The 27,368-nt window shown below is 46.6% G+C and overlaps 1 protein-coding gene and 1 long non-coding RNA gene across 6 annotated transcripts in view; one reads left to right on the top strand and one right to left on the bottom strand.

Annotated features, from left to right (window-relative positions):
• Positions 1-27,138, top strand: part of CD80 (CD80 molecule) — a 32,162-nt gene extending 5,024 nt beyond the window's left edge. Inside the window, exons 3-7 of one of the 3 annotated variants that reach the window (XM_008266820.5) lie at positions 11,056-11,373; positions 17,644-17,925; positions 22,187-22,288; positions 23,425-23,539; positions 25,602-27,138. In XM_008266820.5, the coding sequence (XP_008265042.2) occupies positions 11,056-11,373; positions 17,644-17,925; positions 22,187-22,288; positions 23,425-23,525 (803 nt within the window). In that variant the 3' untranslated portion in view covers positions 23,526-23,539; positions 25,602-27,138. 3 annotated transcript variants of the gene reach the window in all.
• Positions 1,479-26,570, bottom strand: LOC127482939 (uncharacterized). 3 transcript variants are annotated; one of them, XR_016233121.1, is made up of 3 exons: positions 26,497-26,570; positions 14,374-14,605; positions 1,479-1,874 (listed from the first exon to the last, which is right to left on the bottom strand). It is a non-coding gene; the product is annotated as an uncharacterized LOC127482939 (long non-coding RNA). The 3 variants fall into 3 exon arrangements; XR_007908870.3 differs by lacking the exon at positions 1,479-1,874 and adding an exon at positions 25,609-25,710 and having other exon boundaries at positions 10,517-14,605; XR_016233120.1 differs by lacking the exon at positions 1,479-1,874 and having other exon boundaries at positions 10,517-14,605.
• Positions 27,139-27,368: the final 230 nt, after the last annotated feature.

Genomic DNA, 27,368 nt, shown 5'->3' with positions numbered 1-27,368 from the left:
GCAGAAAGCGAAGAGATTGCCCCGAGGTGTTGCTATTAACAGAACCGCCCTGAACGCACGAGCACCCCCGTGTTGCTGTCAGAAGGTGGCGGGCCCAGGGGTCCCCTGAGGGAGGCATTTCACCATCATCACCCTGGTAACAGCTCTTCTGGTCCCTGAGCACTTTGTGGATATAACTACTGTTTAGGGGGAGGAAGAGAGAAAAGTCACAGACACAGAGCGTGTGTCAGTGAGCTGAGACTACAGTGGAGAGAAGGTTGAGCGACGTGAAACTCACTGCCAGCTGCCACGGGTCACAGGCACCTTCTCTTCCCTGTGTTGCTGGCACCAGCCCAGGGTGACCCTGACTGAGCCCAGGCTGCTTTCTGAATCAGAAGCTTAGAAGTGTCCAAAGGGGTCACTTCTGTTGGAAGAGTGTATACGTACCAGCCATGGTGAAGTTTCCAGGTGGGGGCATGGTAGATGACTTCTATGCTCACCTGTCTTTGCTATTCTTCCTATTTGTACTGTGTGTTTCTTCAGAGAAAATGTGTGTCTCTGTCTCTCTCTCTCTCTCTCTCTCTCTCTCTAACTCTAACTCTGCCTTTTTTTTTTTTTTTTTTTTTTTTACAGGCAGAGTGGACAGTGAGAGAGAGAGCCAGAGAGAGAAAGGTCTTCCTTTGCCATTGGTTCACCCTCCAATGGCCGCCGCTGCAGCCGGCGCACCGCGCTGATCCGATGGCAGGAGCCAGGATCCAGGTGCTTTTCCTGGTCTCCCATGGGGTGCAGGGCCCAAGCACCTGGGCCATCCTCCACTGCACTCCCTGGCCATAGCAGAGAGCTGGCCTGGAAGAGGGGCAACCGGGACAGAATCTGGCGCCCCGACCGGGACTAGAACCCGGTGTGCCGGCACCGAAAGGTGGAGGATTAGCCTATTGAGCCACGGCGCCGGCTCTAACTCTGCCTTTTTTAAGGTTAATTTATTTATTGGAAAGGCAGAGTTAGAGAGAGAGAGAAAGAGAGAGACAGAGATTTCAATCTTCCGTCGCTGGTTCACTCTGCAAATGGCTGCAAAGGTTCAGGCAAGAGGCCCAACAACTTGGGTCATTCTCTGCTGCTTTCTCAGGTGCATTAGCAGGGAGCTGGATTGGCAGTGGAGAAACCAGGACTTGAACCGGTGCCCATATAGGATGCCAGCACTACAGATGGCAGCCTAACCCACTATGCCACAACAGCAGCCCCACTTGGTGAATTTTTGTTACTGTGCCCACCTGTTTTTCTCCCTCAGGGGAAGTGGTGAGGCAGCAGCCAGTCTCTGGGCAGTCTCCCTGCCCACTTCAGTGGTTAAACTGTGCACCTTTGCCAGAAGGGGGCTTCGGCCCAGCCACTGCATCCACACTGCCCAGCTCATGTGTTAGGAGACTGACATCTTTCTAGATGGAGTTTTTTTTAAAGCTATACATTATATTGTATTATTTTTTTAAAAAAAGGACATTTGCTTTTTCAAAAAAAAAGTTTATTTGAAAGGCAGAGAGAGAGAAAGGGAGAGGGAGTGGGAGAGGGAGGGGGAGAGGGAGAGGCAGAAGGAGATGGAGAGAGAGAAAGAGAGAGAGAGAGAGAGAGAGAGAAAGGGGGAGGGAGGGAGAGAGCTTCCATCCACTGATTCATTCTCCAAATGTTCACAACAGTTAAATCTGGGCCAGGCCGAATTGCTCATAGTTTGTCCCCAGGACCAAGTTCCAGGAGCCTGGAACTCAATCCAAGCCTCCCATGTGGGTGGCAGGGACCCAACTCCTTGAGCCACCACTTGCTGCCTCCTAGGGTGTGCATTAGCAGGAAGCTGGAATCAGGAGCGGAGCCAGGACTCGATGCCACTCCGAGTGGCATTTTCACCACTGTGTGAAATGACCATATTAAATTTAATTATTATATTATTATATCTCCCCATTTTCCCTGTACTCTTTTTTGTGATGATATAAAATTCACCCTTTCAAAGTGTATAATTCAGTGGTTTCTAGCATATGCTCAACGTTGTGAAATCGTTACCACTGTCTAATTCCAGAACATTTCCATCGCTGCAAAAAAACAAAACAAAACAAAACGCTGTACCCTTGAACAGCCACTTCCCATTTCTCCCTCCCTCCCTCTGTCTCCTGGTAACCGCAGATCTACTTTCTGCCTCCATGAATTTGCCTATTCTGCACATTTCTTATAGATGGAATCATATAGCATGTGGTGTTTGGGGCCTGGCTTCCTTCCCTTAGCACAATGCTTCATTTATTCTTTTTTTTTTTTTTTTAAGATTTTATTTATTTAGTTGAGAGGCAGAGTTACAGACAGAGAGAGGGAGAGACAGAAAGATCTTCCATCTGCTGGTTCACCCCCCAAATGGCCACAACGGGCTTGGACCATCTTCCACTGCTTTCCCAGGAGCATTGGCAGGGATCTGGATCTAAAGTGGAGCAGCCGGGACTTGAACTGGCACCCATATGGGATGCTGGCACTGCAGGCTGGGGCTTTAACCCACTGTGCCACAGTGCTGGCCCCTGCTTCATTTATTCTTATGGCTGAGTGGTAGACTCAGTTTTTGAGGCACCCGCTATGTGTTTAAAAACGAGCGGTCGCTGCACTGGTTGGCAAATGGCTTCTCCCCTGGGCATTAGTGGTGGAGAGTTGAAGCAGTCAGGGCAGGAAGTGGACAGACCAGGGCTGGGGGCTAACACTACAGAGTGTCCCCAGGGAGCCACAAAGATGGGGGGCAGTTTACACACATCCACCCAGAGAGGTGAGCAGAATTGCCTTCCGTTTCAGCCTTCTTTCTCCCTCTCTCTCACCACCTCTGTCCCTGTTTGACCACCTTTGGGCTCTCGATTCCACAGGGCGGCCAGTTACCATGGTGATGCTGGTTCCACCCTGGGTGTGGTTCGACAAAGCAGGGCAGGAAGGGCCCCATTAAGACTGTACACCTTTTGCGGCTCACAGCCCTTTACGTCTGCTGCTGCATGAGCGCTGTGAGAACTGTGTGAAATAGGGAAGATAACAGCATGCTCATTTTGCAGAAGTGGTTCATGAGGCCCACAGGGGTTAACCGACTTGTTCAAGGTTGTGATTCTGCCCCTCAGCAGATGGAGCCAGATTTCATTGTCTGGTGCCCGCTGTGCACTCAGGAAATATTTGCTGAGCACCAGGCCCTGTGGACACTGCAGATGTGGCACTGGACAAAACAGACCAAGCCCCTGCTCTCACGACCCCAGGGGTAATCATATGAGCATGTTGTATACAAGGGGTCTTTAAAAAGCTCATGAAAATCCACTTCATCCTTTTTTTTCTTAAAGATTTATTTGTTTATTTGAAAAGCAGAGTTACAGAGAGAGAGGGAGGGACGAGGAGAGAGAGAGAGAGAATGTCTTCCATCTGCTGGTTCATTCCCCAAATGCCTGCAATAGCTGGGGCTGGGCAAGGCTGAAATCAGGAGCCCAGAACTCTATCCAGGTCTCCCACATGGGTGGGAGGCACCCAGGTACTTGGGCCATTTCCACTGCTGGAGGATCCAGGGAGCCGGATCAAAAGTAGAAAATCCAGGACTCAACACCAGCACTTATACGGGATGCTGGCATCTCAGGCAGTAGGTTAACCTGCTGCACCACAACACTGGCCCCGGCATATATATCATCTTTTAATTTCAGTTGTCCTTGAACTTTTTGAAGTACCTTTGTATATACTTATATGTAGATTCATGACATATAATGCCATTTCGGTCAATGATCAAACACATATACAATGGTGCTCCCACAAGGTTAGCATGGCCTCGAAACGGGTCACCATGTGGAGGTGGAAGGCAGTGACACCGAGGATCCTAGCCCTGGGGAGGTTTAGGCTACTGTGTGCATTTGCATATTTGTTAAAAAAAAAAAAAAACAATTGCTTAGGGGCCAACATTGTGGTGTAGTGGGTTAAGCCACTACCTGCATGCCATATGGGTGCCGGTTCGTATCCTGGCTGCTCCACTTCTGGTCTGGCTCCCTGATAATGGCCTAGGAAAAGCAGCAGAAAAATGGTCCAAGTGTTTGGACCCCTGCCACCCAGCTGAGAGATCATGATGAAGCTTCTGGATACTAGCTTCAGCCTGGCCCAGCCCTGGCCATTGTGGCCATTTAGGAAGTAAACCAAGAAAAATCTTCAGAAAATACTTACAGGATAAAGATATAAAGAAAGCAAATATTTTGTACAGTTGTACCATGTGTGTTTTAAATGGTCATTACCCAAAGCAATACAAATTTTTAAAGTTTATAAAGTAAAAATATTATATTAGGTTAAGCTTAATTTATTATTGAGGGAAGACAAAAATAGTTTAATGAGTTAAGTGTAGCCTGAGAAAGCAGTGTTTAAAAACTCCACTGTGGTGCACAGGAATACACCAGGCCTCACAGACACACACCCTCACTCACCAGCGTGCCCACTGCACCTATCAGGCCTGCAAGCTCCATTCATGGTAAGCACCCCGCCCAACGTACCCTTTTAGATCTCTCTATACTGTATTTGTACTGTACCGCCTCTTTTTTTTTTTTTTTTTTAGATTTATTTTATGTATTTGAAAGACAGAGTCACAGAGAGAGGTAGAGACAGAGAGAGAGAGAGAGAGAGGGAGGTCTTCCATCTGCTGGTTCACTCTCCAAATGGCCACAATGGCCAGAGCTGAGCTGACCTGAAGCTAAGAGCTTCTCTTGGTTCTCCCACGTGGGTGCAGGGCCCCAAGGACTTGGGCCATCCTCTACTGTTTTCCCAGGCACATTAGCAGAGAGCTGGATTGGAACGGGAGCAGCCAGGATTCAAACCGGCGCTGCAGGCTGGGGCTTTAGCCCGCTGCATCACAACACTGGCCCCACCTTTTCTTCTTTTTTAAAAAAATAAAGATTTATTTACTTATTTGAAAGTCCGAGTTACAGAGATAGAGGGAGAGATACTTCCATCCACTAGTTCACACCCCAGATGTCCCCAGTAGCCAACACTGGGCCAGGCTGAAGCTAAGAGCCAGGAGCTTCATCTGGGTCTCCCACATGGGTACTGGGGTCCAAACACTTGGGCCATCTTCTGTTGCTTTCCCAGGCATAGTAGCAGGGAGCTGGATAGGAAATGGAGCAGCTGGGACTTGAACCAGCACCCATATGGGATGCCGGTGTCACAGGCAGTGGCTTTACCCACGATGCCACAGCTCCAGCCCCTTACTGTACATTTTTCTCTGTTTAAATACACAAAAATCTATCATTGCTGTATTCAGTACAGTGACATGACATACAGGCATGTAGCCTAACAACAGTAGGCTACACCAGCAGCCTAGGTGTGCAGTGGGCCACACCAGGTAGGTTGTTGTAAGCACTAAACACTTGAGGAGGGACGCATGACAACCAAATTGCCAGCAATGCATTTCTCACCACATTTCCCCGACAACAAGTGACACGTGGCTGCAAATAGGCACCAGCCAGAAGGAAGCTTGAAAAGAAAGACATCAGGACCACAGTGGCAGATGCAAGGGGACAGGGAGGCAGGCCTGAGTTCGGGGGTCTCTGGGCCATGTGGCTCCTTTAATTCCCAGTCCCGGGAAGGAGTTGTGCGTGCAGTATCTCATTTAAATCCTTGGGGAGGTGTTGTGATGCCCATTTGTATACTGTGAAAACACACTCTGCAAGTCACCCAGATTGCAGGGGGTCATGCTGACAGTTCTGGGGCCCGCCTCTCCCCTCCAGCCTCACTGGAGCACCCCGAAACCCTGCAGAGGTGCGGCCGCTGTGTTCTCATCACCATCTGAACGCGGTGCAGCCCCTGGGCATGGAAGCAGGTCCCTGTGGGAATTTGCAAACTGCCCGGCAGAGTTTTGGTTCCTCTTCTGGGTCTGGTTCTTCCTCAGCACCGGCTGTCTGGTGAGAGGACCTCGCCTGGGAAGCGCAAGCCGCCCATTGACGGTGCGCCGTGACCTTTTGCCGGCCGCCCACACTTCTCCTCAGACAGCTGGACAAAAAGTCCTCAGGAGCCATCATGGAAATCAGATGGCTTCATTTTCAGTTGTGGTTGCTCTTGTGCTAAGTCACCACATGTCAAAAGTTGGTTCAAAATACTGCATCCTTCTTTTTGGGTGGGAACGGGGACTCGGGGCCCCAGCAGAGGGAGCTGCTCTCTGTCTTGGCATCTGTCTGGCCCCAGCAAGGCCAGAGTCCTGTACGTCTGGCAGGACGCCCGAGAAAGAGGAAGAAGCCAAGGGGCAGGGTTGGGGAAGGATAGAGGGAGAGAGAAAAATGGAACGCAGGCCTTTTCTGTTTATATCATTGGAATTTGAATCTGATTCTGCAAGTGGCTGAGCTGGGCCTGGAATGCAAGTCAGGAACACACAGTGTGCGCTGCCTCTTCATATCATTTTGCTTTCTTTGTGTCCCGAAGCGTGTCGGCACTGCAGCTGGATTCTCAGCGATCATAGCTTCGCTTGCCCTTCATTGCTTCCCCGATCACTTAACACTCCTGCAGCAGGGACTGGCCACGCTCGGCACAGTCGCCCAAAGCGCGGGGCCTAGGATCCTTCTGAGTTAGCTTGGGTTGCTGTGTAAATACTCGCCATGCCCAAACCACTTCCTAATTGCGGTGGCCGAGCCATCTCCAGGGTGACGGAGGTCTGAGATGCAAAGTGCTACAGCCCCTTGATCTTGCTTTCCAAGAACACAGAGGACCTCGAAATAAGTCACCCAAACACTGGCTTTCTTTGGGGGGGGGCTGGGGGAGCTCTGTGTGGCCCTGGGACATGGGGCAGGGAAGACAGAGCACGATGGCGCAGGCGGGAGTGAGGCCGGCTGTGAAGGGTGTGCTCCTGACTGCGATGCTGCATCAGGTCCCGCGCGGTACAGGAGGAGGGAGCACCCCTTGAGAAGCAGACACTCAGGAGGTCAAGTCCGCTAAGGGATCCTGCTGTGGATGTGTGGGTGCTAGGGGCTAACGAGGTGCTGGAGCGCACGTGCTGAAATGTTGGTGTTTCAGGACGTACTGATGAGGAATCCACTGCACTGCAGGTAGCCAAGGGAGATAAAGTCAGCACATAGGAATCACACGGGTTAGCTGAGAGGGCTGAAGCAGACCCAAGGTGCGACTGTGGTCCTGGGTGGACAGAGATGAGGGGCGTCACTGCAGCCTGGGCCCACGGGGTCAGCACAGGCGGGGGTGGGGGCCAAGCACTCTGCCTCTCAAAGCCAGCACTCACGGTGGGGCCGGGGTGGGCTGGGGCAGCCTTGGCTTATCTACCCCAGAGCTGGGAAACCGGCCAACATGGAGAGGGGCCTAAAAGCCTGGGCCAGGAAACACAGCGCAGAGTGAACCTGGAGCAGGTTCCTTCCCGGGGCACACTTTCCCATCGCTGAAAGAGGCCAGCGACACCAGTGACCCCAAAGTCCCTTCGAGGCCTCAGCTTCCTTCCCCATGACGGGCACTGTCCTTGGGCTGAGTGCACTGTGTTACCCAGGTTGGTGCCTACATCCACGTCTCTTAGTGGGCCTCCTCCCTGCCTCACTGTGGGATCCTGTCCCTGGCCCTGACTCCTGGTCCGTGGTATCTGACTATACACAGGCGTGACACTAGCAGATGCCACTCCATGTTTCTTTCTTTAAAAAAAAAAATCAACTTATTTATTTAGAAGGCAGAGCTACAGACAGACAGTGAGACAGAAACAGAGAGAGATCTTTCATCTGCTGATTCACTCCCCAGATGGCTGCAATGGCCGGAGCTGGGCCAACCTAAAGCCACGAGCCAAGAGCTTCTTCCAGGTCTCCCGCACGGGTGCAGGGGCCCAAGGACTTGGGCCATCCTCTTCTGCTTTCCCAGACATATCAGCAGGGAGCTGGATTGCAAGTGGAGCATCCAGGACTTGAACCCAGCACCCATATGGGATGCTGGCACCATAGGTGGCAGCTTTACCCACTGTGTCACAGAGCCAGCCCCCACTCCATGTTTCTTAACGCCCAAGGTGATCACCATATGGAGATGCAGAGAAAGGGAAGATTCTGGATGAATTTCTGTAGGTGGCATCCCTAAAAGAGATGGACCATCTGGTGGGCTGCCACGAGGAGGTCCCAGGCACTCGAGAATGGCCAAAATGCATGCCACACTTGTGAATTTTTAATGAAGACGTATGTAGGTGCAAAGCTGTGGGCGAGGCGTTCTGCACCGCAAGCGACTCAGGGAACATGGACGTAGAAGACAGGAAAGGGAGAAGGCCCTGACTCCAGGGGCTGGGTCTACACGGTGGAATCTCCGTTCCTCTGGGCAGTGCTGGCCGAAAACCACCTGAGCAAGGGAGCAGGGGACAGAGCCAAGGAAGAGGCCTTTTTTTATTTTTAAATTTTTTTTAAGATTGTATTTCTTTATTTGAGAGGTAGAGTTACAGACGGTGAGAGGGAGAGACAGAGAGAAAGGTCTTCCTTCCACTGATTCATTCCCCAAATGGCCGCAACGGCCGGAGCTGCACCAATCCGAAGCCAGGAGCCAGGAGATTCTTCCAGGTCTCCCATGCAGGTGCAGGGACCCAAGCACTTGGGCCATCTTCCACTGCCTTCCCCGGCCATAGCAGAGAGCTGGACTGGAAGTGGAGCAGCTGGGACTAGAACCGGCGCCCATATGGGATGCTGGCACTATAGGAGAAGGATTAACCTACTGCGCCACAGCCCCGGCCCCGGAAGAGGCATTTTAGAAGTAGGCTGCCAGGGGCCGGCACTGTGGCGTAGTGGGCAAAGCCACTGCTAGAGGAAGACTTCTCCCTCTCTCTGCCTCTGCATCTTTGTAACTCTGCCTTTCAAATAAACCTTTTTTTCTTTTAAGTGCGCTTTCCTGGGGTATCTGTTTTCTGTCTCTTAAAAGAATTTCTAGGGAGCCAGTGGTGTGGCATACACTGCCTGTGACACTGGCATCTCCTGTGAGTGCCCCTTCGAGTCCCAGCTGCCTCACTTCTGATCCAGCACCCTGTTAATGCTTCTGGGAAAGCAGCAAAAGGTGGCCCAAGTGCTTGGGCCCCTGCACTCACATGTGAGACCTGGAAGAAGCTCCTGGCTCCTGGCTTCCACCTGGCACAGCAGATAGGCGACAGCTCACTCCCTCCCCTACCGCCCTACCTCTCTGTAACTCTGCCTTTCAAATAAGTAAAAAAAAAAAAAAAAAAAAAAAAAAAAAGGAATTTCTAAAGAAATGAGTTGCTACTTAACCTCCAAATGCATGTTCCTGACCCCTTTTTCCTAGAGGAGAGAAAGGGTCGTTACGCCCCCGTGAGCCTCTCATAACAACACTGTGGTGAGCTGGTGAGTGCATCACTTTGCTTTATATGTAGTTCTGTTGAAGGTCACCTTAATTAGCATCTAGTATTGATTCAGAAACATTGAGCTTGTATCCTACAGCTCTGTAACTCCAGCCTGCAGGAGGCTCATCCAACACAATGACGTCTCTGTAAGGCACAGCACAGCCTCCTGCTGCTTAGGGATGCCACACGGCGCTGCCCCAGGGCCATGTTCAATGTCAGAGTCAACAAGAAGAAGCACAGACATGTGAAGAGGGTGGCACCGGAGCTGCACACTGTGGGAGGACACTGCTCACAGTGCGAGGCCTAAGCGAATAGGGCGGAGCCTAGCCTCCCTCAGCATCCGTCTGCTGGGGACCGGTGTGTCAGCTGACTTGAGTTTTTGGCACTCTGCCTGTGCCTGTGAATGACCGCAAAAGTACAGTTTTACCTAACATCACTGCACCGTAGGCTCAGAAATGGTTACCATCTGAATGGATGGGCAATGTTGTGTAGCAGGTGTCACCACTGGCCAGTTTGAGTTTCAGCTCCTCTGCTTCGGATGCAGTTTCTTGCTGAAGCCCCTGAGAGTCAGCAAATGATGGCCCAAGTGTTTGGGTCCTGGCCACCCATGTGGGGACCCGGCTAGAGTTCCTGACTTCTGGCTTCAGCCTGGCTGAGTCCTGGCTGTTTTCAGCATTTGGGGAGTGAACTCATGGATGGACAATCTCTCTCTTTCTCTGTCACACTGCCTTTCAAATAAATAAATCAATCTTTTAAAAACTTGGTTAACATGATAAATTCTGTAATTTTTACCACAATACAAACACCCAACATCATTGAGACCAAAATAATCAAACAGAGTTCTCTCATCATGCTTGGTCATGGGATATAACACCCTGAGATGAGGCTGGCGCTGTGGTGTAGCGGGTTAAGTTGCCACCTGCAATGCCAACATCTCATGGGCGATGGGTCATGTTCCAGCTGCTCCACTTCCAATCCAGCTCCCTACTAATGGCTTTGGACAAGCAGCAGCAGATGGCCCAAGTGCTTGGGCCCCTGCTACCCACATGGGAAACCCAGATAAAGCTCCAGTTTCCTGGCTTTAGCTTGGCCCAACCCCAGCCTTTGAAGCCATCCGGGGAGTGAACCAGCAGATAGAAGATCAATATTTCTCCCTCCCTCCTTCTCTCTACCTCTCTCCCTGTAACTCTGCCTTTCCGAGAAATAAAAGATAAATCTTTTTTTTTTTTCTTTCTTTCTTTCTTTTCTTTTTTTCTTTCTTTCTTTTTTTTTTTTTTTTTTTTTTTTTTTTTTTGACAGGCAGAGTGGACAGTGAGAGAGAGAGAGACAGAGAGAAAGGTCTTCCTTTGCCGTTGGTTTACCTTCCAATGGCCACCGTGGCCAGTGTGCTGCGGCCAGCGTACCGCGCTGATCCGAAGCCAAGAGCCAGGTGCTTCTCCTGGTCTCCCATGGGGTGCAGGGCCCAAGTACTTGGGCCATCCTCCACTGCACTCCTGGGCCACAGCAGAGAGCTGGCCTGGAAGAGGGGCAACCGGGACAGAATCCGGTGCCCTGACCGGGACTAGAAAGAACCCGGTGTGCCGGCACCACAAGGCAGAGGATTAGCCTATTGAGCCGCGGCGCTGGCCTGATAAATCTTTTTTTAAAATAAAACTCATACAGTCTGAGTTTATTGCTGCCACCTCTGGATTTCTGCTCATGAGGGAATCTACAATTAATCCATAAGCAATCTTGTTCTGTTTGCCTCTCCGTAGGTATCAGCCAGGTCACCAAGTCGGTGAAAGAAATGGCAGCACTGTCCTGTGATTACAACATTTCTATCGATGAACTGGCGAGAATGCGCATATACTGGCAGAAGGACCAACAGATGGTGCTGAGCATCATCTCTGGGCAAGTGGAAGTGTGGCCTGAGTACAAGAACCGCACCTTCCCCGACATCATTAACAACCTCTCCCTTATGATCCTGGCACTGCGCCTGTCGGACAAGGGCACCTACACCTGCGTGGTTCAGAAGAATGAGAACGGGTCTTTCAGACGGGAGCACCTGACCTCCGTGACACTGTCCATCAGAGGTTGGTGGGATTTTCTGGTTTACTTTAGACTGGCGGATTCTTCGTGCCCTTAAAGCCAAATGTCTGTTGATTTTGGTGAAAATTTTACCAAAGTACGATATATTTTGTTTCATTCCTTAGGATTGATTCTTAGTTTACAAAATACTCTGATTTCTTAAGATGGCCTAGACGTACCTACTAAAGAATATTTCCTGTACATTGAAAATTCAAGCTCTTGACAATCATCCTGGGGCATTGTAATATCCTGAAGTGCCTTCTGAATCACAAGAAAATTTTTTTCTTTCATGTGTCTTCACTACTAACTGCACATGACCCAACAATATGTACATGTGCCTCTGCGAGTATGCTGGAAAGGTAAAGGAGCCGTGCAGGGAGAAATATTGCTCAAGTAGTTTTTAAATGTCTAGGACTACGGTTATTTGACTATTCTCATATTTTCAAAACATCACTTTTTTTTTGCAAATTTGAAACTCGCATCTCACAGTCACTCCTGCAAAGTTGAATGTCAGAATTGGATGCATGATTTATGACTGCCACTGGAAAGGATAAATTCCTGAATCAAAGCCCTGTGTATACACCTCCTGTGAAGGGCAAGCGTTCTCATCCTAGACAGGGAGGAGCCTCGCCTTCATCACACGTGCTAGGACGACAGGACACTGACGGAGCCTGAGCCCTTGTCGAGAAAGTGCAGCTCCGGGCCAGTCCCTCACACTTAAAATTCAAAGATTTCTTTTTCGTGGGCACCTGAGACTCTAGTGAAAAGCAAACCTCCTACTTAATCAAATGCAGTTGTTAACCTTGGTAACAGATAACTTCAGCAGATCCTTAGTGAATTCCATACTGTTGTTCCTGCTTTGCTCGTTCGTTAGCAGTGAAGCTATATCCATGGGTCACACCTGCAGCTTATAGAGTAGGCCAAAGTTCATGGAACTTCCTTAAATCTCACTCAGTGTATTCCCTACTCGTGGACAGGGCAAATGACTACATGCAGATGGGACTGGAGGGGTACTAAGAAGCCCACCCCTTCTAAAATGTTGACCTGTACTGATTTCAAATTCTCAGCATTATAGCCATTCCTGTTTGTTTCAACAGTTCCCTGTACAAGACGCTTGTTAGAAATGAAGATGTGTTGTCTGGGGAGATATTGCCATGCAGTAGCTTATTATTAAAAAGTCCATATCAGCCTGTATTAGTTAATTACATTTAGTACTTAGTTCCCTGACAAAATGCCCAGACAGAGAAGTAAGCCAAGGAGAGCCAAGTTTTGATAGAGAAGAAAATCTAATTTTACCCAGAACAAGGCTGAATTTTTCAATTAAGTCAATTAAGGCCCCTCTCCCATGGTAAGGGCACCTGTGAATCCCCTGGGGATTTGCAGGTTCAGCTGCAGCAGGCCTGGGGTTGGATCTCGGGAGTCTGCACAGCTAACAAGCTCCCAGGTGGTGCCTGGGCCACTGCTGAGACCCACAGTTTGAGAAGCAAGAAGTTAAGGTAGACTTGGCTAGAGTGGTGGTCTTAGTGCATTTTCTGATGCTAATAACATGGTATCACAGACTGGGCAGGTTACAAAGAGAAGGGGTTTATTTTGACTCACAGCTCTAGCCCAAGGTCAAGGGTTCACATCTGGTGATGGCCTTCTTGCTGGTGGCATGAGGTATAGCAAGGTAAGGGAGCCACTGGGTCAGACATGAATGGTTGTATGCCAGGGCTTAGGCCCACGACAAGCAGATCTAGATTCCAACAGGGCAGAGGACAACTCGGAGCCATTTGTGGGTTTCTTTCTCCTTTCCAAACAGTGGTGCGGTGAGAAATGCACAAGGAACAGACTGGTGGTGGAGCCACAGGAGATTTCCGCCTTTGTGTCCACAATGGCGGTCAGACATCTCCACACAGCCACAAGCAGCTGCACATGTGTCCACATCCATCCCCAGGCAACTGCATCCAGCCGTGCCCCCCACTAGCTTATATGGGTTACAGATAAATGTGGCCCAGAGCCAAACCATTACATCACAGACTTGTGGGCAGCTAGCCCAGCAGGTGGACCTGTCCGTTACCATGACACCAGCTGCCAAACAGGCACAGAAATATGGAAGCACAGAGGTACCCCGGCAAGAGCAAAAGGCATGAGAATTTGGTAGTTTCACCTTCCCAAGTTCATCTTGGCAATGGCTTAATCCATTCACAAGGCAGAGCCCTTCAGGCCTAAAGGCCTCACCCCTAACACTTCTAAATGGGGTGAAACTTCAACCTGAGTTTCAGAGGGAACAAAACTTCTTCAAACCATAGCGGTAACCAGGTGTCCTCTTTTGCTTGGGGTGGAGGGGTTTCTTCGAGACGCCAAGTTTTTCAGTGCTAAAATAGAGACGTCTCGGGAAAATAGCAGAGGTTGATGATTCAACAGCAGCTAAGAGAGCAGAATGAGGGGCCGGGTGTTTGGCACAGCGATTAAGATGCCCACATCCCAAAGAGCCTGCTTTTGAGTCCCGGTTCAGCTCCCGCTGCCAGCTTCCTGTTGATGTGCAGCCCAGGAGGCCGCAGGCTATGGTTTTAAGACTTGGTACTGTCTACCCACATGTGATAGGCTCCTGGCTTCAACCTGGCCCAACGCCTGGTGTCAGGGCATTTGGGGAATGAACCAGTAGATGAGAGTGCTCCCTCACTGTTTCTCTCTCTCTCTTTGTGTGTGTGTGTCTCTGTCTTTCAAACAAAATAAATAAATAAATGAATCTTTTTTAAAAAACATTACAAGATGGTAATAAAATATCAATATAGAAGTATACAAGGAGTCTTCAAAAAGTACATGTAAAATATGTACTAGAAAAAAAAACTATACATGAATTTCAAATTGGTTTTGCACCAAAATAAATTTTACTTCCGTTTTACATGAACTTTTTGAAGTATCCTCATATGAAAACCCCTATTAATCCGCATATTTGAAAACTTGCTATACTAGTTAAGTTGTTAGGTTAAAGGATTTTTCCTTCCCTAAAACGTGCTTACCTCTTCCTTTCCTTGAAAGACAATCCTAGCCCTCCCCACTACGTGTGGTGGAAGCTAGAGCTAACTGGTTGAAAAGGAGATGCCGCGGAGTAATTCCCTGATGGTGCACAGTGTGGCAAGGCCTCCGGGGCAGTCACCCTCCACAAGTCAGGAGACAGAACTGAGGCTCTTCCAGGCCCGCACAGACCTTGAAAGGATGGCTTGTCAGGTGACCCGGCTGGCACTGGCATTCCTGAGAAGAGTATAGAGACGACTTAAAACATGACTCATTTGGATGTGCTAGTCCATGTTGCAACAGATGACAAACTGATGTTGTAAGAAACCAGGGGAATATTTTTGACGTCAGGTTTGAGTGTCATGATTTCATCTTAAGAATAAATTCATGAGGAAGAAATAATAACTCAACTAAAAATGGCTCAGATACATGTCAAATTCCAGTTAGAAACAAAGTTCATTCCCCAAAAAGGTGACTTTGCTTTCAACTACATCCAAGGCCAACTTTTCGCTTTCCTGGCAATTATAGTCACTTGTCATGATTTCTCCTTCCCCTCGTTTTTCCCCCATCACTGGGCAGTCCTGGAAGCCTTCAGTTGGCCGCGTGATTTAAATGAGGGGACACATCTAAGAGAAAACAAATGTATGACCCACTTAAGTCAAGCCATCATCTAACTTCCTGTGTGCCAGGTTCTGAGCCAAGTGATTGATGTGAATTACGTTACTTAATTCTTTAGAATCCTGGGAGATGGTATTATTATCCCCCATTTTATGGATGAGCAAGCTAAGACTAAAAGCAGTTACTTAGTTGGTGTAGGGTCAAAGGCAAAATTACTTTTCTAAAAATTTTTATTTATTTCACCATATTTGAAAGGCACAAATAAAGGGGGAGGGAGAGAGAATTTTCCATCTAGTTCACTCTCCAAATGCCTGCAACAGCTAGGGCCAAAGCCAGGAGCAAGAACTCCATCCAGGTCACCCACAGGGGTGACAGGAACCCAGGTACCTGAACCACCAAGTGCTATCTCTCAGAATGCATTAGCAGGAAGCTGTATCAGAAGCATAACATGAGACAAGAAGCAGGCATTCCAGTATGGAATGCAGGCATCCCAAGGGCATCTTCACCACTGTGCCAAAAAAAATAAAAGTCCTCAAAACTATTTTATCCAAGTCCTTGGGTCCCTGCACCTGTGTGGGAGACCCGGAAGAAGCTCCTGGCTCCTTACTTCAGATCTGTGCAGCTCCAGCCATTGCAGCCATCTGGGGATGGAACCAGCGCATGGAAGACCTCTCTCTCTCTCTCTCTCTGTCTCTGCCTCTCTCTATAACTCTGTCTTTCAAATAAATAAAATTAAATTTAAAAAAATGAGTAAAGAGGAAGAGAGCTTCCTGTGCACCTAAAGTACCGGGAAGGGCAGGAAAGGACAGGCTCTGGGGATAGAAAAGCATAAATTCAGATCCCTGCTCTGCCACTTATTTTAAGATGGAGATTGTGGATGAATGTTGTGGCTCAGTGGGTTAAGCCGCTGCTTGGGATGACGACTCATGTATCAGAGTGCGCATTTGAGTCCCAGCTACTCCCCTTGTGATCCAGCTCCCTGCTAATGCGCCTGGGAAACAGGAGGTGATGGCCTAAGTACTTGGATCTTTACCACGCACTTGGGAGACCAGGATGGAATTCCTGGCTCCTGCCTTTAACCTGGCTCAGCACTAGCTATTGCAGGCATTTAAGGAGTAACCAAAAGCTGGAAGATTTCTCTCTCCCTCTCTTTTTCCCCACCCTCATCACTCACCCTTTCAAAAAATAAATCCTTTTTATAAAGATTTTATTAGGCTGGCGCCGCAGCTCACTAGGCTAATCCTCTGCCTGCGGCACCGGCACACCGGGTTCTAGTCCTGATCGGGGCACTGGATTCTGTCCCGGTTGCCCCTCTTCCAGGCCAGCTCTCTGCTGTGGCCCGGGAGTGCAGTGGAGGATGGCCCAAGTTCTTGGTTCTTGGGCCCTGCACCCACATGGGAGACCAGGAGAAGCACCTGGCTCTTGGCTTCGGATCAGCTCGGTGCGCCGGCTGCAGCACACCGGCTGTGGCGGCCATTAGAGGGTGAACCAACGGCAAAGGAACACCTTTCTCTCTGTCTCTCTCACTGTCTACTCTGCCTGTCCAAAAAAAAAAAAAAAAAAAGATTTTATTTATTTATTTGAGAGGTAGAGTTACAGTCAGTGAGAGGGAGAAACAGAGAAAGGTCTTCCATCTGCTGGTTCATTCCTGAAATGGCCACAACTGGAGCTGGGCTGATTCGAAGCCAGGAGCCAGGAGCCTCTTCCCCGTCTCCCACGGGAGTGCAGGGGCCCAAGTACCTGGGCCATCTTCCACTGCTTTCCCAGGCCATAACAGAGAGTTGGATTGGCAGAGGAGCCACCAGGACTAGAACCGGCGCCCTTATGGGATGCTGGCATAGCAGGTGGAGGATTAACCTGTGCTACAGTGCTGGTCCCAATAAATCCTTTAAAAAAAAAGATGGAAACTATATTAGGTTAAAAAAATGTATGAAATTACTAATATTTGACCTTTTTTGTTTTTGGTATGCAACCTACCTCCCAGGATTGTTATGAAGAAAAGTAAGATAATGTCCAGATGTGACAGACATGAGTCCAGTGAATGTTACCTCTTAATTTCTCTTACCTCTCACAGTTGAGAGTGTCGTTCAGTCACATGAACCTACTTCTCCTTTCTCTAATAAGTGCCTTCCTATCACCATCAAAAGTGGCAAAGGGGACTGATATTGTGACATAGTGGGTTAAGCCTGTGATGCTAGCATCCCATATGGGTGCTGGTTCAAGTCCTGGCTGCTCCATTTCCAATCCTATTCCCTGCTAATGCACCTAGGAAATCAGAAGATAGCCCAAGTACTTGGGTTCCTGTACCCATGTGGAAGCCCTGGATGAGAATTTCTAGCTCCTGGAATTTGCCCCAGGCTAGCCCTGTCTGTTGCAGCCATTTGGGCAGCGAACCACTGGATGGAAGCGCGCGCTCTCTCTCTCTCTAATTCTGCTTTTCAAATAAATAAATAAATCTTTTTAAAAAGTCAATTAAAAGAACCAATTCAAAGCAAAGTTACTCCAAGGATTATACGCGATTATTAGCAGCTGATGGGAAGTTGCCTATCATATCCCACTCTATGATTCTTATTAAGGCTAGCTTGTTTGGTAAAAGTATAAACTCACATACACAGACTATGCAACGGCGCCTAATTCCATCCTTGCTCTTTCTTTAGCTGACTTCCCTGTCCCTAGCATAACTGACATTGGACATCCCGCCCCTAATGTGAAAAGGATAAGATGCTCCGCCTCTGGAGGTTTTCCAGAGCCTCGCCTCGCCTGGATGGAAGATGGAGAAGAACTAAACGCCGTCAACACGACGGTTGACCAGGATTTGGACACGGAGCTCTACAGCGTCAGCAGTGAACTGGATTTCAATGTGACAAATAACCACAGCATCGTGTGTCTCATCAAATACGGGGAGCTGTCGGTGTCACAGATCTTCCCTTGGAGCAAACGTAAGCCTCCTCACCCTGGGGAGTTCAGACCGAGAAGAAAACAATCCAGCCCACGGGATTTTAAGAATTGGGCATCTGGAATTTTGATAGTATTTCAGATATGCAAATGAAATGGTTACTATGACTTGTTAAGGTCACTGAATGAGATATGATCATGCTATTAGACTAATTTTAGTTGCTTTTAATGAAGATTCTGAAATTCAGAATCCTAGGAACTGCTATCCCTCTGGTAATCCTTGTGGGAAGTTACAATGGCTTACAGTGTGTCCTGATTTAAAACGCCCTCAGGGCTTTGGAAGTTTGTTTTAGGGCACCCCACTCCCATGGCCCACAGTTTCAAATCTTTGCCTATCATCAGTAAATGTGTGTGTGTGTGTGTGTGTGTGTGTTTTAAAGAACTACTAGTTCATTCAGAGCCAAGCCTGGTAAAGAAAGTAAACTACAAACTCCTTGAAGACAGGGCCTGAAAAAAAAGAGCAAATCCTTTGAGCAAATCCTTTACTTGCAGAATTGTCTTTCATCTGAAAATATAACATGAAAAAATTGGATTTATATAAACATATGCATGTTAAGCCCACACTGAGTTATTACAGAACTCGGATGCTTGAAACAGGAGCCTAATGTGTGTGACTAATTGTACAGAACTCTTGGCCCTACTCCCAAAATGGGCTTTGGGACTGCATAGTAAGAAATATTCCGCTGCATTTGATATCCCATGGCACATAAATATGTAGTTTAATATGTAATATACAGTCGCATCATGCATTACATCTACTTCTTGTTGTGACTTGTAATTGAGGAGATAGGGTATATGATTTACTCCCCATCTTTCAGTCTTTGGGAAAATTCTTTAACTATTTTCCTCAATGGGCAATGAGATGAAGTTTCCTGAGAAAATTAGCTCAAATATAAACCACATTTTGACATGATTTCATAGATACGCCAACCTCATCTCTCTCGATCATCTTTTAGGAAATCTAAGATGCACATGAAAATGAGGTTTGAGTCATAAAGGCAATTTATTAGCTCTGAGTTTATTTGTACTTCATAGATGTATCATTATTGAGCCAATTTTAGCTTATTCTGACTAAAGGTGGGGAGTAATAGGAGATAAATCAGTAATTGTAGCTTGAGTCATATTTTAGACATTCTTGATATCTGGAATATGGGGAAATATGATAGTCTAGGACAGGGGTTGGTTAAATTTTTTATGAAAAGAGCCAGATGATAAATATTTTAGGCCTTGGAGTCAGTTTCTGCTGCAACAGCTGAGGTCTGCCATTGGAGAAAAAACAGTCACGGACAAGACATCAATGAATGACATGGCTGCGTCCCAACACGTTGTACTTATCAAAGCAGGTGGTAAGCCAGGTTTGGCCTGTGTGCAATGCATAGTTTTTTTTTTTTTTTTTTTTTTTTTTTTTTTTTTTTTGTGGTTGAAGGGCTTTAGTGTACAAATACTTCAAATCTCACTCACTGGACTGAGGGCCTCATTTACAGCAAGCTTCATAAACAAATAATGTATTTGTGCAGTGAAGAGCTGGCTGCACACACACACACACCAGGTGTGTAACCTGTAGCTAAAAATGTAACAGGTCAATGTCACTAAATCAATATCAACACCCAACTTTGAAGAAAAAAAAATAAGAACACCTAAATTATGAGAGATTGGCTGTGTGATTCTTTTAGTCTGGGCCTGTCAAGTGGGTTATCCGTCAATAAACTGGAGGGCGGTAAATCAGGGAGAAACACTCATGACGTCTAGGGAGCTGTGTGCCCAGATGCCTTCCCATTCCTTGCACATGGGATTCTGTGGTGTGATACCAGGTTCCCAGCAGGCATCCAGACAGAGCCGATTTGCTGCCGCTGGTCCCACCTCCTTGCCCTTACAGGCACACCATCCCCTCCCTCAGCTGATTTAAAGCTTGTGAATGGGTGTGGAGTAGCCTCATGGAGGAAGGAAGGAGTGAGCTAGACTGGTGATGCTTCCAGACTAAAGGACAACAGGACGGGCTTCTGTGTTATTTGTGTCATTCTGATCTGTACAGGCCAGCCCTGTAATCACTTGCCTCCATGCAATCTGGTATTTTAGGAAAAAGGAAGGAAAAAGGCAGGGGGAAGCAACTTTTTCTCTTCTTTAAGTGGTAGATGTGTTACCAGAGATGGGTGGTGTAGGTTCTTGTCTTGGTGCAAGAAAGAATTCAGACGTGAGACAGAACAATGGCAAGCGAGGTTTAATGAGGGTAGGGCATCCATCAGACAGATGGAACAGAATCTGAGAGAGAGTGCCCAGTCACTCAGAAAGCACGGCTACATGCTGAATGGAGATAATGCACCTGGCAGGCCAGGTAGGCAGCTCAGGAGAGAGCTGAGGGCTGAGTGCACCGTCTGTATTTAGACTGGGGAAAAGGGTCCAGTTCTCCCCACCATTTCTCCTTCCCCTCCTCCTCCCCTCCTCAGAACAAAGTTTGCTGAGTGTGAATTAGAAATTCCTCCCAAGATTTCATTACTCAGTGTTATCAGACTAGGGAGTCCACCTGGCATTGGGCGGAGGAGCCTTCCCCAGGGTGCCTGCTCAACGTTATCAGGCCAGACGGCCTATCTGGTGCTGAGCAGAGAGGATTCTCCTGGGGAGCTTCCCTTGGGAGGAGGCTAAGACCACCTGGAAAGTTATCAGGGTATGGGCAGGACTTTGTAGCGTAAAATCCTGGGCTGCTTCCAAGGTGAGCTTCTGCAGATGCTTTGTGTTCCTAAGGCCCCTCTCACACACATAGGCTAATTTCTAGCTTCCTACCTGACAGGTGTACCATGATCAAAATGGCATTTTAGAATGATTGCTGTGGCAGCAGTATAGGAATTACTAGAGCCTGCCTATGACATCTGAGGCAAAGAGGCCAGTTTGGAGGCTAATAGGTGGGAGATGAGAAGAGTCTGGACAGAGACAGCTGTTGTAAGAGATTTGGGAAAAAGCCATCAGCAGTAGAGATTTTTCTGAATGTAGAGTAGGAAGTTCATGAGAAATTAACTGAGCACACAGAAGACAAATCCCTCTTATTTGGATAATAACTGGTGTCACCAGTCATGAAAATGGGAGATGAGAGGTGGCAGAAATGCTTCAGAAAGAATCTATTGAGTTCCATTTTCATCAAGGGGGGAGGCACTGGCATCCAGCCACCTAGTCAGTAGCTAAAACTAAAATCAGGAGCTCAGAAATATGACTTCCAAGTGTAGAAAGCAGATGGCATTGCAGGCCTTGAATGTGGGAGGACTGAGGCCGGTGAGAGGAGAATGGGGCCCCAGACAGAGCCATGGGAACAACTGAAGGCCAACAAGAAGAGCCTACAAAAACCTGAATGCAACAAGCAGAAACAGAAGGCTGTGCTGTCGTAGAGGTTGAGAAGGAGAAGGTTTCAGCTGGATCGCAAGCTGATAAATGTTTTGTGCTTATTTGTAAGCCACTCCAGAGAACTCAGAAGAGGAAGAGCTGCTAATATTCCTTTCAATCCCTGTCCCTGCCCTTTCTCCAGATGTTGTTGCTAACTGCTCCTCGAAAACCACTTGGTATACCTGCTGCTCCTGATAAGGAGGAATGGGGCAGTACCCTATAAGCTAACACCTTCCTCCTCCTCTCCCATATGCTTTTTTGCACGTCCCCCTTTTGTTCTTAGTGGGATTGGAACTGCAGCTCAGAGCTGGTCTGCAGAGCTCACTTACAGGATGGTCCCACTTAATGCAAACCACAAACACTCTGCTCTTCACAGAGCCTTTTGTAATCCTTCCAGAAACTCTAGGCTGGAAGGTTAGGAAAAAAAAGTGTCTGAAAGTGAATGAAAAGTGGTCCTTCTAGTTTTTGGCAGCTACTGTGAGTGTGTGTGTGTGTGTGTGAGAGAGAGAGAGAGAGAGACAGCTAGACAAGGGAAAATAAGGTTCATTTAATCATGACACATCAACTAATCATTAGTAGTAATTCATAGTAATTTTAGTTGTAAGATATTAAGACAAGATCACTTTAAAAATATCTCCTTAAAATCTTCCATGTGCCATCTTAACTCAGTAAATGCACAAGTTCAAATTGTCTTTTTTGCATTCAGTACCTGACATCTGACTATAAGCATGTGTCTGACTGAAGAATTAGGCAAGCAAAAATGCTAGCAGCTGTGTAGCAGAGAGCTGACTTGGCAGAGAAGTGGGAAATACACCAGAGTTGCTTTTGGAAGAGGAATAGAATCATGCATCTGACTCTTTTCTTTTCCTTCCACAGCCAAGCAGGAGCCTCCCATTGATCAGCTTCCATTCTGGGTCATTATCCCAGTAAGTGGTGCTTTGGTGCTCACTGCGGTAGTTCTCTACTGCCTGGCCTGCAGTAAGTACTCCATTTATCATCGTGACCTCTGTTCCATCAGCACCTCTCTGAGGTTTAAGCCTCTTCTCCTACTTGTAGCAACACTAAGTAAACTTTAGTGTCTTCATTAGTTGTCCCAGCAAATGTCATTCATTCACTGGACAAACAAACATTTCTCAGACACCTACTATGTGCCAATGGGTCTCTCCTAGGCCCTGGAGTTACAAAGACAAGAAGTCACTGTTCTTGAGACACATTCTAGTTTAGGTCTTTATTTTTTTCCCTAATTTTATATTTGCTTGGGGAAACTGAGGCTTGTTAGCTAGAAAACATCTCATGCTATAGGATTTCCTAATGTTCGAGTTGGAATAGGAGGAAAGGCAGAATGACAAGATTTAGGGGCAAGAAAAACTTTTTGGAGGAGAACAAGATGCATGAATAAAGTCAAGCAAATACATGGCCAAGGGTGATTTTACCAACTGCAGTTCGTTTTTGGATAGAAGATAAAGAGTGGTTGGTGAAAGAAGAGATGTCTGGGATGGGATATTTTATCCTATGAATTTAAAATTTTGGTCCCAGACAAATGTTCCCTTCAATCTTTGTGAATAAATGGATCAGAATGGCTGGGTTAGAGCTATGGTCATAATCACCATGAAGGGGTATGAACCCTTCTTAGAAGACCAATATTGGTTGATTTTCCCAAAAAGTGTCAAAGCTAGGTGAAGTCGCTGGAGACTACAAGGAACAACTCACCCTAATGGTGGGATAGAGGCATCTGATGGGCTCAGGGACATTCTAGTACAACAATACCCAGCCTTACTGCCCTAGTTCATGGTTTCCCATCTTCAGCAATACTACCACTGCCATCTGGAGCCAGATAATTCTTTTAGAATGCTGTTCCGTGTATTGTAGGCTATTTGAAAGTTTCCCTGGTGTCCACTTACTATATGTCAGTAGCATCCTTTGCCCCATTTGTGACAACCAAAAATGCTTCCAAACATTGCCAAATGTTCTGGGGGGAAGGAAGGCTTGGGGTTGGAAATTACCACTGGGTTGAGAACCACTGGATCTAAGGTCGTCTGAAGGCCAGCTGAAATGTATGGCACAATTTGATGGGAATTCACCTATCATCTTTATTGCTTGTGCTTGTTTTCAAGGACATGTTGCGAGGTGGAAAAGAACAAGAAGGAATGAAGAGACAGTGGGAACTGAAAGGCTGTCCCCTATCTACTTAGGCTCTGCGCAATCCTCGGGCTGAGCGAACATCGCAAGGTAGCCCTTTTAGTTCTCTACCAATGTGGATTAAATGGGGTCATGTGGCCATGAGGCACAGTCTGTCTTCTGCTCAGTACCAAATTCGAGGTCTTCCTACTAGCCCAGCTTCTCACCCTCTGGCACCCCTCTCCTTTCTCCCCCACACAATTTGATTACTCCTTTGCTGTGCATTCTGCCTTCTGAAATGTTTCCCTCTCATCAGCCAGCTCCATGCCTTTCCTTATTTGTAAAGCACTGCTGTGAGTTGATCTTGCAGTAGGACTCTGCCCACTTGTTCTCATCGTTCACCTCCCCTGTGTCTGCCAGGAGTGACGGACACAGATTGGGGTAGTTTGTGCTAGCACAGTAACACCCTCATTGGTTTCTCTGCCTGTTACTAACAGACTTATCCTACTGACCAGTGACTGAGCTGAATCTCCATCATTATTCAGTTACTCTGTCATGTAATTTTCCCAAACATTCTGAAGAGACCCCAGTGCCTGTAGCAAAGGCTTCAAAAACTTTTAACGCTGTACATTCCAGCTAATCTCTTCAGCCTAAACATCCTGTTTCTGTCCATTGTTCCTCACGTGGCATAGTTTCCAGATGCTTCATGTGAACACTGTAGATGCCAGTGAAGAGAGTCCAAAACTTTGGTCTTACTGGTTCTGCATACAATGGGATAGTTGTATCTGGGATCTGGATATAGCCTTAGCTTTTGTGACACTAATGCTGTTAACTCAAATCAGATTTGTGTTCTTCTAAAACCTCCAGGTCTTTTCATGTAAGAAAAACATTGGAACATTGGAATCTAAGGACTGATGTCAGGTCAAGGGTAGTTCTAGCCTTGTGAACAGTTCAGTTTTGACTTACAAAAGATTGGGATAACTCTGGCATAAGAAATTAGAGCCTGTAGAATTGCCTTTAAAAATAAAGGAAATGGGGCCAGAGTTGTAGTGTAGCAGGTAAAGCTGCTTTCTGTGAAGCCAGCATCCCCTACAGGGACTAGTTCGAGACCTGGCTGCTCCACTACTGATACAGCTCCCTGCTAATGGCCTGGAAAAAGCAGTGAAAAATAGCCCAGGTGTTTGAGCCCCTGCCGCCCACATGGGAAACCCATATGGCTCCTGGTTTCAGCCTGGTCCAGCCCCAGCTGTTGTGGCCATCAAGGGAGTGAACCAGTGGATGGAAGATCTCTCTGTCTCTTCTCTTCTAATTCTTTCAGATAAATAAATAATTTTTAAAAAAAGTAAAAAATAATATCTGGGCTTTATATAACAGCTCATGTTTTGCAGAAGTACTATTTAATCTGAATCATAAAAAGCTCTTATGAGCAAGCTGCATCTTAGTTTAATGGCTGGACAACCTGAGGCTCCCAGTGGTTGAGTGACTTAAATGAGGTCATTTGTTTAAGGAGCAAAAGCGGGACTCAAACTGGCTATCAAGCTTAGGTTTTTTTCATCAGTATGGAAGCTTAAATTTTTCCCAAAGCAGTCTCCCCGTTTCCTATCTTGTTTTCATTTTAGATTATTGTTTACTCTTCAGGGTGCCATTCCCCTGGTTCTGCAATTATCTAGGATGTCCCTGACTTTCCCCTCTATCTTAAAAAGTCTTTTGGTTATCTGCTCATACTTCACAATGAAGCCATAAATCCAAGATTTACACCAAGTCTTCTATAGCCATCTTGTGCATTTGCATTTCTGAGCTTGTATATAGCACATCATATACCCGCTGGGTTTATTTTCACATGCCTTTACCAGACTGTAGGCTTACTGAGAAGAGCAATTCTCTTCTTTGTTTGCCTCACATATAGAAGAGTACAAAGATCAAGAGCAGTTGGTCTTTAGGTGTTAGCTGGTGTTCAAGAAACATTGGCCTGCTACACACCTCATGCAGAACTCATTAGACCATTTCTAAGTTCTCTACTAACTTAGATTTTCCTTCATATCCTTTAACTATCAAGATTAAGGTTTACTGTGTTATCTCAAGTTGGGAATATCTTTGACCTTGAGATAGAAAGTTTAAAAATGTCAAGTTTTTCTCCATTGATAATGCAGGGATAATTATTTTGTTTCCTCAGGTCTCACCTAAATTTGCAATTGACCTCTTCCAGGAACTTGACCAGATGGCCAGGAGGGTCTCACCTTCCCCTTCATGGATCTTTCCTTCAGTGACTCTGCAGAAAGCGTCTAGAGGAATATGGTGGAAACAGAAGTAGCTCTGGTGACCTTGCACAGGGCTTTAAAACAAAAGAATTCTTCAGGCCCAGAAGGGACTTTAGAGGATACTTAGTCTCATTAATGACAAGGACACTGCGGCCCAGGTTGGGGAACTGAATTGTCAAGGTCAGAGCCAGAACCCAGATCTCCTGGCTCTGGTGCTCTTTCCTTTCGCCTGTTTGACCCTGGGCTATTAAGAGTGTTATATATATATATACACATGTCAGTCAAGTGCCTCTCAAAATAGAATCTGTCCACCATCAGGTCAACATCAGGGACTTGGTCTGATTTCCTGATGAATATTGGAAAGATTTAGTGTTGCTATTTTTAAAAAAAGTCTAATGCAATCTTTGGGAGCTACATTGGTATTTATCCCTGTATGAGGATAACGGAAATATTACTGGCGTTTAGTCAGTTGCATTCTCCACTGTGTTCTTCTTTGTTGCTCTCCCACTTCCCTCCTAGGTTCAGATCAAAGTAGAACTCTCCAAAATGTATTTTCCCTGAGATGTAAGAGGAAAGCCTTTCATACCTCAGAGTAACAGGCTGGAGAGAAATAGTTGGAAGATTTACAATCTACTGGTTCATATTGGACTGACACTCTCTTTAAATGGCTTTATGCTAGTTTGACCTCATTTGTAAAATATTTATGAAAAGTTCTCATTTAAAATGAGACAGTTTTTTTTTCCTAAACTGCATATGTACTAAGCAGTAAGCTATCTTCAGAGATAAATGATAGAGGTGATAATAACATACCATAGTGCTTCCTCAGATCCCCAAGTGGCTTTTCCTCCTTGGTACTTCTGGATCTTTCTGACATCAGCAGAGAACTGAAAAGAAGTAGTCAACTGTGGTTTCTGTTATTCCTGACTCCTTTCTCTGAAGCTGCCTTTCCCAACCCAATGGACCACAAGTGGACCCCTCTCAAGCTTGGGAGATCACACACTGTCATCTGAAAATCTGGAACTGGACAGCAAGAGATGACTGAGTTTCCCAGTTGCAGCTGGGTTGAAAATGGTGGATTTTGGTAGCTAAAAAGGGGCCAGATTCTCCTACAAAGAATGAGAAACATAGGAACACTTTAAAATGGGTGCTCTCAGAACTAAATTTCTTAAGAAAACAAAGGGAGTGGGCTGACAAGAATTTAAGAGAAAAGAAACAACAAAAACCAGAAACTGCTGCATTTAATTGTTTCATAATCTTTAGGCTTGGTAAAAGGAGACTTCAAAAAATAATTAACCACAAATTAGGATAAACCTAGGGGACAGGTTATTAATGTGAAATAAATTATATTAAATTATTACTTATTACCTTTGATAAATGTGTTTTTTCAAAAAGTTGTACTTTACTTTTATTATTGATATTGTTGTGACATGAATAAAATTATTTCTAAAAGCAGCACTCTAGTTGTATAATTTCTAGCTGAAAGATGGAATCTATTAGGTGAATATGAATTAAAAAATGAACAGATGGGACTAATTATTAATTTGTCAACAATTTATGAATGGGATAATAGAGAAAACATGCCTAGGAAGTGTGGTCGCAGCATGTAAATCACAGTGCCAGGATGCTAGTGCAGAGATTCTCAGACCCTTGTAACTGCTGCTCATTATTAAACAGTGCCCTGT

The sequence above is a fragment of the Oryctolagus cuniculus genome, chromosome 4 (assembly GCF_051225735.1).
Source record: "Oryctolagus cuniculus isolate XC-2025 breed Fujian yellow rabbit chromosome 4, ASM5122573v1, whole genome shotgun sequence".
In the NCBI taxonomy this organism is placed as follows: Eukaryota; Metazoa; Chordata; class Mammalia; order Lagomorpha; family Leporidae; genus Oryctolagus; species Oryctolagus cuniculus.
This window is presented reverse-complemented; position numbering and strand designations above follow the sequence as displayed.